The sequence below is a fragment of the Somniosus microcephalus genome, chromosome 12, assembly GCF_052327205.1.
Source record: "Somniosus microcephalus isolate GS21.2 chromosome 12, FLI_Smic_1.0, whole genome shotgun sequence".
Classification (NCBI taxonomy): Eukaryota; Metazoa; Chordata; class Chondrichthyes; order Squaliformes; family Somniosidae; genus Somniosus; species Somniosus microcephalus.
Window position 1 is genome coordinate 172,479,429 of NC_140998.1, and position 16,615 is coordinate 172,496,043.

General features: G+C 46.8%; 1 protein-coding gene across 1 annotated transcript in view; it reads right to left on the reverse strand.

Moving 5' to 3' along the window:
• LOC147109723 (chromatin-remodeling ATPase INO80-like) overlaps window positions 1-15,965 on the reverse strand; it is a 45,398-nt gene extending 29,433 nt beyond the window's left edge. Inside the window, exon 1 of the mRNA XM_086003841.1 lies at window positions 15,819-15,965. Within this exon, the coding sequence (XP_085859967.1) occupies window positions 15,819-15,845 (27 nt within the window). The 5' untranslated portion in view covers window positions 15,846-15,965. The remainder of the gene's footprint in view (window positions 1-15,818) is intronic.
• Window positions 15,966-16,615: the final 650 nt, after the last annotated feature.

Here is a 16,615-nt window from a genome sequence, read left to right on the forward strand (position 1 = left end):
CCGATCCACAGCATGCCCTGGGAGCATTTCTAATTGACCCCAAATCCCTAAATTTGCTGTAGTGTGAAGAGGTTAGGGTCTCTCTGGATGGATGAACGAAGATGGGCCAAATGGCGCCTCATCCATAATTATCGAGATTTTCTATCAAAGGGGGCACAGCTGACCCTGTTCTCAAGTGACTTCTGACCTTTCCAGCACCGATCAACAGATGAATCCTGGTCATGTTTCATTTCTTACAGCCCAACAACTTGCATTTACATAGCTCCTTCAACGTAGAAAAATGCCCAAGGCACTTCACAGGCCTAATCAGACAAAAATTTACACTGAACCAAAGAGAAAGATACAAGGACAGGCGACTAAAAATTTGGTCATAAAGATGACTTTTAAGGAGGGTCTTAAAGGAGGAGAGAGAGGTGTAAAGGGGGAATCCGGAGGTAAAGGCCTTGGAGGCTGAAGGCACGGCTGCCGATGGAGGGGAGAAGGAATTCTGCGATTCACAAGAGCAGAGTTGCAGAAACACAAAGTTCTCGGAGTGTTGCAGGGCTAGAGAAGGTTACAGAGATAAAGAGGGGCAAGAGATTTTAATACAAGGTTGAAAATTTTAAGCTCGAGATGAAAAGGGATCAGGAGCCAATGTAGGTGAGTGAGCACAGTGGTGATATGCGAGTGGCACTTGGAGCAAGATATGGTGCAGGATTCCCACACCCTCCCCACAGACCCATCGCTGCTCCCCACAGACCCATCGCTGCTCCCCGCACCCTCCCCACAGACCCAACGATCCCTGCATCCACACTGCGCTGTTACCCCAGTTCTGCCTCATGCGATGCTCCACAGCACCTTGCTGAAGGTGATGCACACAAATGCTGTTGGGGATTAGACCTGGACAGTGAAAACTATTAAATGCAGTGGTTTGCAATCAAACTTCCTATTAATTGCCAGTGAGTTACAGCATTTACCTCCTGAAAGTGTGCAAGCTACAGGCTCTGCAGATCTCCAGGTCAGATGTGATTAGGTATTGTGTGCAGGAATGTATTTGCTGAGGGAGTGTGTAGGAATGAAGTTTCTTTCTACACGTCAAGGTGCATTAAGAGTCCCTGTGACGTGAGGCGAGCTGAGTTAGGGAATCAAGTCTGTTTTTACTGGAAGCTTGCTATGTAAGCATTGATCCCATTATGTTGCTGGCTAGATTCCCACACTTGGGATAGGAAATGTAACAAAGAGATCGGTTTGACAGTAATGCCTTGTTCTGATACTGGTTTATGTAAAACCTGAAGTAATTACATCCATTCTTTTCCACTGTGATAATGCACACAGGCTGTTCAGACTGATTGTCATCACACAACTCAATAACCACAAAAAGTTAGATATTCTGTATTTAACAGTGATGTCACTGATCATCGTGGTGCCTAGGTCACACCACTGGGTGTGTGGGTTGGGGGGGGGGGGGGGGGGGGGGGGAAAGAGAGGAGAAACCTGGTGGCTGGGGGGGGGGGGGAGAAAAATAATCACACATTACCTATAGGCTCCAGAGCCTGATGCCTTTGAACAACTTGCATTTATATAGCACCTTTAACATAGTAAAACACCCCAAGGCGCTTCAGAGGAGTGTTATAGGACAAAATTTGACACCAAGCCACATAACTAGATACTAGGAGAGCAAGAGGTGGGTTTGAAGGAGCATCTTAAAGGAGAGGGAGACTTTGAGAGGCGGAGAGGTTTAGGGAGGGAATTCCAGAGCTTGGGGCCCAGGCAGCTGAAGGCACGGCCGCCAATGGTGGAGCAAAGGTCACCGGGGATGCACAAGAGGCCAAAATTGGAGGAGCGCAGAGATCTCAGAGGATTGTAGGACTGGAGGAGGTTAGAGAGGCCATGGAGAGATTTGGACACAAGGATGAGAACTTTAAATCTGCGGCGTTGCTGGACAGGGAGCCAATGTAGGTCAGCGAGCATTAGGGTGATGGGAGAACGGGACTTGGTGCGAGTTAGGATACAGGCAGCAGAGTTTTGGATGAGTTCAAGTTTACAGATGGGCCGATGATGGAAGATGGGGGCTGGCCAGGAGAGCATTGGCATAGTCGGGTCTGGAAGTAACTAAAGCATAGATGAGGGTTTTAGCAACAAATGGGCTGAGGCAGGAACAGAAACAGGTGATATTACAGAGATGGAAGTAGGCGGTCTTTGTGGTGGAGAGCATATGGGGTCGGAAGCTCATCTCAGGATCAAATAGTACGCTGAGGGTGCGAGCAATCTGCTTCAGCCTCAGACAGTGGCCAGGGAGAGGGATGGAGTTGGTGGCTAGGAAACAGAGTTTGTGTCGAGGACGGATTAGCGAGGCAACAACATGTTCAAGGGCTTGATAGAAAATGGAGATCGGAGATGGGGCAGTAGTTTACAAGGATAGACTTAATTCATCATCTCAAACTGCTCCTTCCTCCAATGCTATACAGCGACAGACCTATACCCACCTGTACCAAGTGCTCGCTCCAGACACAAGTTTGGAAAGACAGAATCTATCATTGTAATGCAGGATATTTTTCCAGTGTTAGTGGGTACATTCTACACTCCTTCACTTAGAATTTACTGAAATTCTCGCAACAACACTGGATACCTTTAGCCAATATCGCTTCTGAATCGGTTTTGACCAGTGTTACCATTCTTCTTTTCTCAATTCTTTATTCATCTTGTCAACTGTAGTTTGCCAATTGCTGGATTACTTTGCCACCCAATCACCGCACCCCCACCAGCACACGTTACACCTGATCAGTGGAGCTTTTCATCGCCTCAGTCTGTTCCAGTTCCCAACCACATTTATGTGGCTACTCTCGGAGCGAATTGGCCCCCTCAGCACAAGCTGCTGCTCTGAGTCCGTTCAACACTCTCGCTCTGCGGGGAATACGCCCACTCTAATCTCCAGGCTCATTAAGACATTTATTTTAAACCAGTGTCCTCGAGTTCTGTGCTCACCGTGCAAGTCAAATGGCCTGCTTCCACCTAAATTATCTGTACCCGTCAGCACATGACTTGGGTTCGATTCCCCAGCAGATAAACAACTACTTGTATTTGTATAGCATCTTTAACATAGTAAAACGTCCCAAGGCGCTGCACTGGAGTATTTTAAGATTAAAAATTTGACACCTAGCCATATAAGGATAAATTAGGACAGGTGACCAAAAGCTTGGTCAAAGAGGTATGTTTTAAGGGGCGTCTAAAGGAGGAAAGAGAAGTAAGCGAGGCAGGGAATTCCAGAGCTTAGGGCCCAGGTAACAGAAGGCACGGCCACCAAAGGTTCAGCGATTATAATCAGGGATGCTCAAGAGGGCAGAATTAGAGGAGCGCAGATATCTCGGGGGGTTGTGGGGCTGAAGGAGATTACAGAGATAGGAAGGGGCGAGGCCATGGAGGGATTTGAAAACAAGGAGGAGAATGTTGAAATCGAGGCTCTGCTTAACCGGGAGCCAATGTAAGTCAGCGAGCACGGGGTGATGGGCGAACAGGATTTGGTGCGAGTTAGGACACGGGCAGCCGAGTTTTGGATGACCTCAAGTTTATGTAGGGTGAAATGTGGGAGGCCAGCCAGGAGTGTGTCTAGTCAAGTCAAGTCTAGAGGTAACAGGCATGGATGAGGGTTTCAGCAGCGGATGAGGTGAGACAAGGGCGGAGACGGGCAATGTTACGGAGGTGGACGTAGGCGGTCTTAGTTATGCTGCGGATGTGGTCGGAAGCTCATTTCGGGGTCAAATATGACACCAAGGTTGCAAACAGTGTGGTTCAGCCTCAGACAGATGTTAGGGAGAGGGATGGAGTCAGTGGCTAGGGAACGCAGTTTGTGGCAGGGACCAAAAACAATGGTTTCGGTCTTCCCAATATTTAATTGGAGAAAATTTTTGCTCCTCCAGAACTGTATGTCGGACAAGCAGTCTGACAATTTAGACACCGTGGAGGGTCGAGAGAAGAGGTAATTGAGGTAGAGCTGGGTGTCGTCAGCGTACATGTGGAAACTGGCGCTGTGTTTTCGGATGATGTCGCCAAATAAAACACAATTCAGCTCTGTGAGTCTCTCCTGGTAACCGAGAGTCCCAGGATCATCCTAGTTACTCTTCTCAGTAAAATTACAACGATCCCCTCCACTCAATCTGTGAATGACTCAGGTCATGATTGGAGACAGAGAATTGTAGAACAGGAACTGTTGTTGACTTGTCTCAATTCCTGTTCGGGGGCCCCAAGCACTCATTTGCTCATTAGATCTATTTCCAGGTGACCATATTTGTTGACATGGACTTTGCTTCTGCCAAGGGTCTACTGTGTGACATTTTGCATCCCAATGTCCTGCGCAGACAGGGTTAGATCTCAGTTTTGTATCCCAATGTCCTGCGCAGACAGGGTTATATCTCAGTTTTGCATCCCAATGTCCTGCGCAGACAGGGTTATATCTCAGTTTTGTATCCCAATGTCCTGCGCAGACAGGGTTAGATCTCAGTTTTGTATCCCAATGTCCTGCGCAGACAGGGTTATATCTCAGTTTTGTATCCCAATGTCCTGCGCAGACAGGGTTAGATCTCAGTTTTGGTTCAATGGGAGCATTCTCCCGAGTCAGAAGATTCTGGGTTCAAGTCCCACTCCAGAGACTGGAGCACATAATCCATGCCGACACTCCAACGTGGTATTGAGGGAGTGCTGCACACTGTTGGAGGTGCCGTCTTTCTGATGAGATGTTAAATCGAGGCCACGTCTGTCCTCTCAAGCAGGTGTAAAAGATCACTTTCTTACAAGAGCAGGGGTGTTCTCTCCGGTGTCCTGGCCAATATTTATCCTTCAACCAACATCACTATAACAGATTATCTGGTCATTATCACACTGCTGTTTATGGGAACTTGCTGTGCGCAAATTGGCCGCCACGTTTCTCACATTACAACAGTCACTACACTTCAAAAGTACTTCATTGGCTATAAAGTGCTTTGAGATGTCCTGAGGTTGTGTAAGGTGCTGCACTTCATTCACACCAGTGTACATCTATCTGCATGGTACTGACCTGAAGGTGCCAGGACTCAGCAGCTCCTCATTTGTGTACTGTCTGGTTCTTCCTATGGTACATCAGCATAAGGATCAGTCTCTGCATCAGTACCAGGCTGTAGGTTTCTGCCTCGCCTGGACAGTATGAAGTCTGTGTGTCAGCTGAGAACTTGAATGCCTTTTGGCTGCTTATATTACAACAGTGACTTCAAAATGTACTCCATTGGCTGTAAAGAGCTTTGGGACGTCCCGAGGTTGTGAAAGGCACCATATAAATGCAAGTTCCTTCTTTCTTTTGTCACTCTTTCTGCTCTGATGTCACATGGCACTTGTTTCTCCTCCCCCGCCCGACTAGCCTTTATGCCCTCCTTGCCCGAAGGCGCAGACACTTGCTGGGGCACAAATCCACGGGAGCCAGCTCCTTGATGTCTATTCATCCATGAACAATCACTAGATCTGTACTTACTTGGCTGTAAGGATGAGTAGAGGAGCTTCACTGAAAGTGTTACATGTCCAAGACAGTGGATCGGGCCTGGAATTGTTACTAACACTACAGGAGTAAATGGCACTGGTTCGCATTGGTGTCATTACATGTACTGATACCTTACTGGGTACTCATTACTCCTAGAAGTTTTCTCACAGTGTGGTATTCAAAGTGTTGGTTAAATCGTGCACTGGCTTAAACCAGGATTATTTTGAATACATGCATTAGAAAATAATGATTGAAATTACGAACAAACTTGCCAGGCTCAAACGGTGCAATTCCAATCACACCCTTCCAGGCATGCTCCCTGATGTAAAGTGAGTGGCTACATGTTAGCTACAGATATGTGAAGTACACATAGGGTTAAAAAAATCTCTCCGATGGAAGAGACAGAGGGCAATCATTTGAAAGCAGATGCTGAGCCAGGGTCACTAGGCAACAGGCTTTCTAAATGAACTTGTTCAATCAGTTGGACTGACGATTGCAGTTTGGTTTGGGTCTAATCTCAGGATGTGCTAATTGCTGACGTGGCTCAACACTCACAGGTGTGTCACTGGGAACGACAGCAGGCTCAGGATCTTGCCATGAATATCCAGCCCCTGCTCCAGTACAGTGTACAGGCACTTCCTGTTAGTGCAAGCAACTTTCCAACCAAGGCAGCTAGACAGCGTAGGCGGAAGAGAGCCCAGTGCACAACACGAACAGTAAAAATATGCACGGAGCGGCTCCAATCAGACACATGGGATACAAAGCGAGTCCGCTCACGTATCCAGGGGTCAGAAATTACCGTGGGACCCATGAAACTGTAATAAAGGAGTGTGAAATCATGAGCCGTAAATTGCCCATGGGAGATGCCTGTATAAGAACCGAGAAACGGCAGAACCTTTATTAGTACTGCTATACAGAGCCTCAACACGCCAGGAAACTGTCCGAGCACGTCATACCATCAAACACTTCAGTGACCGCTTTACAGGCAAACATGGTACCATATAAAATGTGTCAGTGTTGCTTACTTGTCATTTTAACTATAAACTTCAGCGTGCCTCATTCAACACACCATCGCTAATCTAGGTTTAGAAATATATAAAATCACTTGCACAACATTCTAAATGTGACAATCCAATGTGATCGCATGAGCTGTGGGAAAAACTGAGGCGAAGGACCAAAGCCCACAGAACAGGACTGCACCAAGGATTAAAGAGTATGAGAAAAGGCAAAATAAATCAAAGTAGGGATTAGGAGACACCAAACTTGGGTTTTAAAACAGAAAAGGGGTGATGGAGGAGAGGGGAAGACATAGGAGAGCAGGGGGTGGGGTGGAGGGGGCAGCAAGAATGTCAATGGATTGAAGAGTAAGGGTGTAGTAAATGGTCAACATGCAGCAGCTATTGGCGAGACTTGCAGGAGGCTGGAAGAAGCTGCAGTATTCAGGTCATTTCACAGCAACTGTCCCACACACACTGTTGCCAACTGGAGGCAGCAGCAGATCGATCTTTCTACGCAGTCAGCAATGACAAACTTGAGAATATATTTAGTGTTTTTATTGAGAGAAAAGCCTGCTGCTGGTATGGTGCAACAGTGCTGATATATGCATGGTGTAGCTGTCAGCTGGATATCCATGCGCATCAGCATAGTGATGAGACTGGAGTAACTGCACTGGAACCAGACCAGAACTGAAATAGACTTCAGGTTTGTGTCACTGTTTATCTCGCTGGTGCTGCAATTAAGTGTTAAACTGTTTCATCTACTCCCCAATAACGACAAATGATGGCACCACCCAGTGCAGCACTAAGCCATACACAAGAGCACAAGCACCCAGCCTGTGCTGATGTAGCCTATCTCAACCAGGGAGCGATCAGAAGGCTGCCAACATTCGTAGAGTCAAACCCCAGCTACAGGTAGTGTCTTGAAGAGAGAGGATTAGTGCAATGCTCAGTATATTCTACATGATCTTTAAAAAAAAACCTGCAGTTAACAGGTCTTCCTCACAGGTGGAGTAGACAGGCTACCGGGCAGCTTCCCACTGCACAGCCTCTATTTACAACTAGTGAAGCTTCCCACTGCACACAGAGGTGTACAAGATACATTTCTGATTATCTAATACAAGTTGGGGCCCCACAGGTTAACGCCTGCCGGGGTTAGAGCAGCGGTGTACAAACATTTGCATTCACTCGTGACAAGTCTTCGAAGTGCGATTTTTATGATAGCTTCTGATCAAAGTAGATGGTTTTGTAAATTAAAATAAGTTTGTGTGTGGTCTTCAGTGACGATAAAACTTCCACAGACAGGCCGACAGCTTTGAATTCATGCTATTACATGCCTTGTGCGTGAGCTGTAGCTTTAAAGTCAAAGCAGCTTGATGCAGGAACAGACTGGTAGATCAGATACATGGTTTACCTGGAAGCTACACAAGCTATCCCAGCGCTATCACAGGTTAACCCCACTGTGAGCTTTATACAGCACGCTTGGTGTATATTGCCATCACCTGAGCTAGCTCCCAGGACACCACCTAATGTAGTACTCAGCACCACCTCTCAAATCCACACTGAAACCGGTTAAAACTAACCAAACTATTCCAATATAGAAAGGATACAGAATTTGACTTGTTGTATACATACAGTGCCCAGAGCTTTACACAAAATTAAACACTCCTGGTACAAGTCGTAGTAACTCACCTATGCCTTAAACACTGCAAGTTAGAGATTCTGTAATTCTCCACTGTGTATATGTACATTTACACGTAACATACACAGGCTTCTCAATAGACCAGATGAAAAGGATTCGGTTTCTGTTGACAAGACATGGTATCTACAGGGAATCAGAAGATTCGCATCGAAACCTGGGTTAGAAAAAGGTCACACTGATTCCCATTATATTCTACTGAATTCACAATCTGCGTATCTGGGATTTTTGTTGTTTATCTGGTTTTTCCTGTGGTAAATATTAGCAAAAGTCATTCAGATGGGAATTTGTTGCTCTCCAACTCCGAGCAGAAAGATACAATAGCCCGGATTTTGCAGTCAGTGGCGAACGAACCACTTACACGTGTCCAAAGACGTTTTAGGGGCTTTTGCACTGGAAGTTGCAGTAATTAGAAATCCATTTTGGTGCCGCACCCTCTACAGGGGATCTGAGACCTGTGTGAACAGGGCAAGCATCTGCGCGTCTCCTCAACCAATCAGATTGAAGAATCCTTACTGAGGCACACAGCATCTAAGCCAATCTCCGACAATAATTAAAATCTGATGGAATGAGACTCCACCTTGTTAAAGTTAATTTTCAGTGCCAGAGAGGTTGTTTGGCAGTAATTAAGATTTATCACAGCGTTAGAAATTCACTGGAATGGACAAGCACTAACTTTTTCAGGCATGTTTAGTGGGTGCCCTGTGGGTAACGACCACAACGTCACACGTTCCGTGTGTTTCAATGCCGGTGACGGACCGGTGTAGCGCAGCTCGTGGCAGAGCAGGGCAGCAACATCTTGATTTCCACGTTTACCTGCGCATGTGCGGTCATTGGAAGTTGCTGTCTGATTTACTCTTTAATAACAGTGAGCGCCGATAGCCTCACCATTACTTTTACTGCAAAATACAGGCCAATGTGTCTACACATCAGACTTAGGCGATCAGCTGAACCACTTTGGGTCCTTTTCATCCCACATGAACCATTAATAAAAAAAGATAGCCAGAAGTGAGTTACAGGCTGGAATCTAATCGAGGGGTTCGGGGGAGGGGGTTTAATATATAGAATAACAGATACCCGGGAGTAAGTTACAGGCTGGAATCTAATCATGAGGTTTGGATGGTTTATATATAGAATAACGGATACCCGGGAGTGAGTTACAGGCTGGAATCGAATCGAGGGGTTCGAATGGTTTCTAGAGAAAATGAGTTATAGGCTGGTGTTCAGGTAGAGACCCCCCCCCCCCCCGCCCAATCGAAACTGTGACAAATATGTAACAAAACGTTAACTGGCCTGTAATTTGTTTCCATCTATTACTGCAGTTTGTATATTGACACAAGATAATGAATTTCATTTGATAATCCTGCCAGGGTTCACTATGATGGAATATATACTCAGTGATTACCCGAGGACCCTCCCAGCTCCCATTTATTCATGTACCCTCTGTTAAGGGTTCACTATAGTGGAATATATACCCAGCGATTGCCCAAGGACCCTCCCAGCTCCCATTTATTCATGTACCTCTGTTAAGGGTTCACTATAGTGAAATATATACCCAGCGATTGCCCAAGGACCCTCCCAGCTCCTATTTATTCATGTACCTCTGTTAAGGGTTCACTATAGTGGAATATATATCCAGCGATTGCCCAAGGTCCCTCCAAGCTCCCAGTTATTTCAGTGCCCAGTAGTATGAAACTTCATGCTTTGAATCACAATTGGACCCAGAAGCCTTTTCTGGATTAAATTCCAGTGGCGAATGCAGGAACTTGGCATAGCAAGAACCTCCTACAGAGTGAGCGCTTTTATCTGTGTATAGTTACAAGCAACTCCTTTGGTGGGGTTTTCCTAGCTTCTTCACCTAAGAACATAAGAAATGGGAGCAGGAGTAGACCGTACGGCCCTTCGAGCCTGCTCCGCCATTCAATGAGATCATGGCTAATCTTCTATCACATCTCCCCTTTCCTCCCCATATCCCTCGATTCCTTAACAGCCAAAAATCGCTCTCTGCCTTGAATATACTCAACGACTGAGCCTCCACAGCCCCTGGGGTAGAGAATTCCAAAGATTCACTACCCTCTGAGTGAAGAAATTTCTCCTCATCCTAGTCCTAAATGGTCGACCCCTTATCTCCGCCTTGAATATATTCAAGCCGGAGATTGACAAGACGTTTGAACTACAAGGGAGTCGAGGGGTATGGGGAGAGAGCGGGAAAGTGGTGTTGAGGCCAAGATTGGATCAGCCATGATCTTATTGAATGGTGGAGCAGGTTCGAGGGGCCGATTGGCCTCCTCCTGCTCCAGTTTCTTATGTTCTTATTCTGAGATAGTGATCCCTGGTTCTAGACTTTGCAGCCAGGGGAAACAACCTCCCTGCATCTACCCTGTCAAGCCCTGTAAGAATTTTTTGTGTTTCAATGAGATCACCTCTCATTCTTCTAAACTGATAACTGACCCTTGATAGGGGAGGAGGCTGAGGGGTGGGGAGTGGGAGGAACCTTCTCTTCAAAATCTATACTGAACTAAATATTGCCCTGAGAGTATTCTGACCTTACTTAAAACCCTCTGCTTTCTCACCACACTGGGACCCTGCTGGCTGCTGCATGGTGTCACAGGCAAAGAAGCAACTCCCACCCAAGAGCTGATTCAGAGCCCCCTCCTCCTCAAGCTGAAAATGCAGTCGCTAACGCGGTTCCCTCACGGACCCAATCCAAAGTCCCAGCCCCCTGTGCTGCTGGGGGTTCTTCTGACACATGTGTCATCTCACATCAGTGATATCAAGGAGCAGCTCTGCAGCAAATGGACCCGAAGCTTAAAAACATCACAGTATCCCCAAAACTATTTCTCCAGTATACAACAGGGGAAGACTTTGACCATCAAGTGCTGCCCCTCCAACAATCTCCGCCACCTTTTGGCAAAGAGAATACACAGTCCTGGAATAAATCAGCTGGGCCTTTGTGAAAGGAACCCAACCTGTTAGCCAATAAAAGAAAGCTAACAATATAACCGGCTACAGCTCAATAGCATTTTTATGTGGTGTACTGAAATGATGGCCGTCTGGGGCTGGAACTTTTGTTAATATTGGATCTAATTTTAACAAACTGACTCTTAAACCAGGCGATGAGATTTAATGGAGGTTTTTTAAATTATGCAGCGTGAATAGCGAATTGCCATTTCCTCTGGTTGGGGAGTCAGTGATAAGGAGTTAGCAATTTAAAATTGTCATAAAGCGAGGAGGCGAGGCGAGGAGAAATTTCTTTATGCAGAGGCTTGTCGAATGCTTTGCCACAGCAAGTGATTGAAGGAGAGACAATTACATCTTTTAAGGGAAAAGTGGATAAATATTTAAAGCAGAGGAAGGTACAGAGCTGTGGGGAGAGAGCAGGGCAGTGGGATTAGTTTGGGATTGATACAGGGCTATGGGGGAGATGAGCAGTGGGATTGATACAGGGCTATGGGGAGAGAGTGGCAGTGGGATTGATACAGGGCTATGGGGAGAGAGTGGGAAAGTGGGATTAGTTTGGGATTGATACAGGACTATGGGGAGAGAGCAGGGCAGAGAGATTAGTTTGAGATTGATACAGGGCTATGGGGGAGATGAGCAGTGGGATTGATACAGGGCTATGGGGAGAGAGTGGGAAAGTGGGATTAGTTTGGGATTAGTTTGGGATTGATACAGGGCTATGGGGGAAGAGCATTGATTTCACACCCACAAGCAAATTCAATGCACTAGATTGGCTGGCGTTATCTGGAAGTGTTCTTTCCCGCTGGCAGTGCCTCGACCAGACTATCACATCAAATCAAGTCATTCAATAAGCACACAAATCTGGAACAAAAAGCTAGTATCAGTAATGGTAACCATGAAACTATCGGATTGTCGTAAAAACCTATCTGGTTCACTAATGTCCATTAGGGAAGGAAATGTGCTGTCCTTACCCAGTCTGGCCTATATGTGACTCCAGACCCACAACAATGTGGTTGACTCTTAACTGCCCTCTGAAATGGTCTAGCAAGCCACTTAGTTGTAACAAACCACTACAGAAAACAAGAATAAAAAAAAGACGGACCACCCGGCATCGACCTCGGCACCAGCTTCGAAGACGACAATGGCACGCCCAGCCCAGTCGACCCTGCTCACCGACAGCTGGGGACTTGTGTCAAAATTAGGAGAGCTGTCCCACAGACTTGTCAGGCGACAGCCGGACAGTCACCCTCACAAAATCATACTTTTCAGCCAATGTCCCAGACGCCTCCATCGCTGGGCATGTCCTGTCCCACAGGCAGGGCAGACCCACCAGAGGTGGCGGCACAGTGATATACAGTCGGGAAGGAGTGGCCCTGGGAGTCCGCAACATTGACTTCAGATCAAGCATGGGCAAGGAAACCTCCTGCTGATTACCACCTATCGCCCTCAGCTGATGAATCAGTACTCCTCCATGTTGAACACTACTTGGAAGAAGCACTGAGGGTAGCAAGGGCACAGAATGTACTCTGGGTGGGAGACTTCAATGTCCATCACCAAGAACCACTCTAGCACCACTACTGACCGAGCTGGCAGAGTCCTGAAGGACATAGCTGTCAGACTGGGCCTGCGGCAGGTGGTGAGAGAACCAACACGAGGTAAAAACCTACTTAACTTGTCCTCACCAATCTACCGGTCACAGATGCATCTGTCCATGACAACTTTGGTAGCAGTGATCACCGCACAGTCATTGTGGAGACGAAGTCCTGTCTTCACACTGAGGACACCCTCCATCGTGTTGTGTGGCACTACCACCGTGCTAAATGGGATAGATTCAGGACAGATCTATCAATTCAAAACTCCATGAGGCGCTGTGGGCCATCAACAACAGAATTGTACTCCACCACAATCTGTAATCTCATGGCCCGGCACATCCCTCACTCTACCATTACCATCAAGCCAGGGGACCAATGAAGAGTGCAGAAGAGGAGCAGCACCAGGCATACCTAAAAATGAGGTGCCAACCTGGGGAAGCTGCAACACAGGACTACATGCATGTATAAAAAGTGGAAGCAGCATGCTATAGACAGAGCCAAGTGATCCCACAATCAACGGATCAGATCAAAGCTCTGCAGTCCTGCCACATCCAGTCGTGAATGGTGGTGGACCATTAAACAACTAATGGGAGGAGGCGGCTCCAAGAATACCTCCATCCTCAATGATGATGGAGCCCATCACGTGAGTGCAAAAGACAAAGCTGAAGCGTTTGCAATCATTTTCAGCCAGAAGTGCCGAGTGGATGATCCATATCGGCCTCCTCCTGACGTCCCCACCATTACAGAAGCCAGTCTTCAGCCAAATCGATTCACCCCACGTGATATCAAAAAACGGCTGAGCGCACTGGATACAGCAAAGGCTATGGGCCCCAACAACATGCCGGCTGTCATGCTAAAGAATTGCGATCCAGAACAAACCGCGCCTCTAGCCAAGCTGTTCCAGTACAGCTACAACACTGGCATCTACTAGACAATGTGGAAAACTGCCCAGGTATGTCCTGTCCACAAAAAGCAGGACAAATCCAATCCAGCCAATTACCGCTCCATCAGCCTACTCTCAATCATCAGCAAAGTGATGGAAGGGGTCATCGACAGTGCTATCAAGCGGCACTTACTCATAAATAACCTGCTCACCGATGCTCAGTTTGGGTTCCGCCAAGACCACTCGGCTCCAGACCTCATTACAGTCTTGGTCCAAACATGGACAAAGGAGCTGAATTCCAGAGGTGAGGTGAGTGACTGCCCTTGACATCAAGACAGCATTTGACCGAGTGTGGCATCAAGGAGCCCTCGTAGAATTGAAGTCAACAACAACACTCAAGAAGCTCGACATCATCCAGGACAAACCAGCTCGCTTGATTGGCACCCCATCCACCACCTTAAACATTCACTCCCTCCACCACCGGCGCACTGTGGCTGCAGTGTGTACCATCTACAAGATGCACTGCAGCAACTCGTCAAGGCTTCTTCGACAGCAGCTCCCAAACCCACGACCTCTTCCACCTAGAAGGACAAGGGCAGCAGGTGCATGGGAACACCACCACCTCCAAGTCACACACCATCCTGACTTGGGAATATGTCGCTGTTCCTTCATCATCGCTGGGTCAAAATCCTGGAACTCCCTCCCTAACAGCACTGTGCGAGTACCCTCACCACACTGACTGCAGCGGTTCAAGAAGGCGGCTCACCACCACCTTCTCAAGGGTAATTAGGGATGGGCAATAAATGCTGGCCTTGCCAGCGAGGCCCACATCCCAGAAACAAATAAAAAAAGACAGCCCAACACCCTTGTATGGTGTCGACAGGGATTGAGCAGCCAGTTTAAGACCGATAGAATGCTGTTGTAAATTGTCATCTGCCCTTACATTAGAGTTTCAAACACACATACCGGCTTTTTAAATGGAGTGTACAGACATGTGATACACAACTTGCATTCATATAGTGCCTTTAACAGAAATGTGTTCCAATACGCAAGTACATGATATAAACAGCATGGAGGGAGGGTGAAAAGGAATACTGTGATATAGATCAAGAATAAGAACATAAAATGTTGCAAAGACGCAGCTGATGCCACCAGCTGAGAAAAAGCCCGCTGACTCTTCAGATCGACCTGCAGCTTTTTGCCATATTTTCTGTTATACAGGGACAATGCCAGCCCACCAGGCCATATTAGGTTTTTTAAAATTAAATTAGCCTTCCATAAGAAAAGGACAGGATTGGACTTGTCTCCGATATCATGAACTCAGTTTAGAGCAGGTAATTTGTTAATTTGAGCAAGTGAGGAGACGGGTGCTGATAATTAGCAGGAGCCACTAATTAAAAGCTGTACAGTGGAACGTCACAAATCCATGCCCGCTGGGAGCATATACCACAAGATCGGACAAGTGAGCACACACCATCTCCCAAGGGGCATGCTAAAAGAATTAGCATTGAAAAGGAAGCACAGTATAATACAGACATAAAGAGAGCGAGCGAGGTGGGCGAGGTGCCAGCCTGCAGCGGCACCGGCCTGCGGCTGTGGCGAAGCCGGCCTGCGGCTGCGCCGGCCTGCGGTTGCAGCGGAGCCGAGCGCCGGCCTGCGGTTGTGTAGAGTATGCACTCTCTCCAAAAACTAAGCCTTCTGCAGATAATAATCTTATGCACACAGTATTTCTCTTTCCTTTCAGGAAGATGAATCTGTCTCTATGGAGATTTTCCAAATAGCCTCTTGGCTTATGAGATTTTAAAATTGCCCCTTCTCATGAAATTTTCCAACGATCAACTCATTATTTTGCCTAGAATTGATTTTTTTTGTATCTTGGAGAAAGTTATTTGAACTTTGAAAGCGAGCCACTCAAATTTAAAAAGGAATCATCACCCAAAAACAAGCTCTAACTATTCAAAAGTCTGTCTATATTTGAAAATTGCGTGAGGCTCCTGCTCAATCCTGTTACCAGGGAGATTAGAACAACAAACGTTACGACGTTGTGCAGGGACAGGCCTTTGGCTTCAGCTGACTCACTGCACAATGACCAAATTTTAAAGGGGTAGTCACCAAACCAAACCCCAGACAAAATGCATCATTTTTGTCACAGTTCTGTTGAGTATTTCTTTTTGTAATTTGAACAGCAATTTTATTCATTCCTTACCTCCAACAGATCGATCATGCGCGTCATCTGGGAGTAAATGAGCACTCGATGACCCTGGGCTTTCAGGCGTGTTAGGAGGATGTCGAGTGTGTGCAACTTCCCGCTGTCCGTGATCAAGCTTTCTTTGTCTGAAATAAACAGAGATATTGAACTATTTTCCAAATCCTAAGTGCTCAGACTTCAAATTCCCTCCTCCTCCCCCGCCCCCCATAATTTTCTCTTCTCAAGACACTGACCCTCGCTGGGGTATGACTCCATGCATGCTAACTAGCTATTGTGTGAACTTCAGCGGTAATGTTGGCAAGATATTAGCCAATAGAGGCACCACATCCAATCCTGATTCTACCCTTACCCGATGCCTCCCTACCCCCCAACCCCCAAAACACTTTCCAACATGAGTCGCTGGATATCGATAAGCTGCAGGAACCCTGGCTTATTTTCCCCTCTATAGCCAATGGCACCGAGACCAATTGTAGCTCAGTGCTTCAGGCAAAGCCCAGTAAAATAAAGCCCTGCATTGCCCTACCAGAAACTGCAGTGAGAGCAGAACCCATCATAGTTTTTAAAAGGGATGGGGTTAAATATTTGAGAGAGATTTAAAAAGGCAGGCAAATGGGACTATGGACAGCTCTTTCATAGAGAGGATAAAGACACAAATTACCTCCTTCTGTGCTGTAAAACTGATTCAGAAGCTGTCTGAATGCTGTGTCCAGGATAGAACCCAGGTTGTCGGGATTCAAAGAGAGCGAATTTTGAAGGTAAGCACGGAGCTGGGTGGGAAGCACACAATCAAGGAC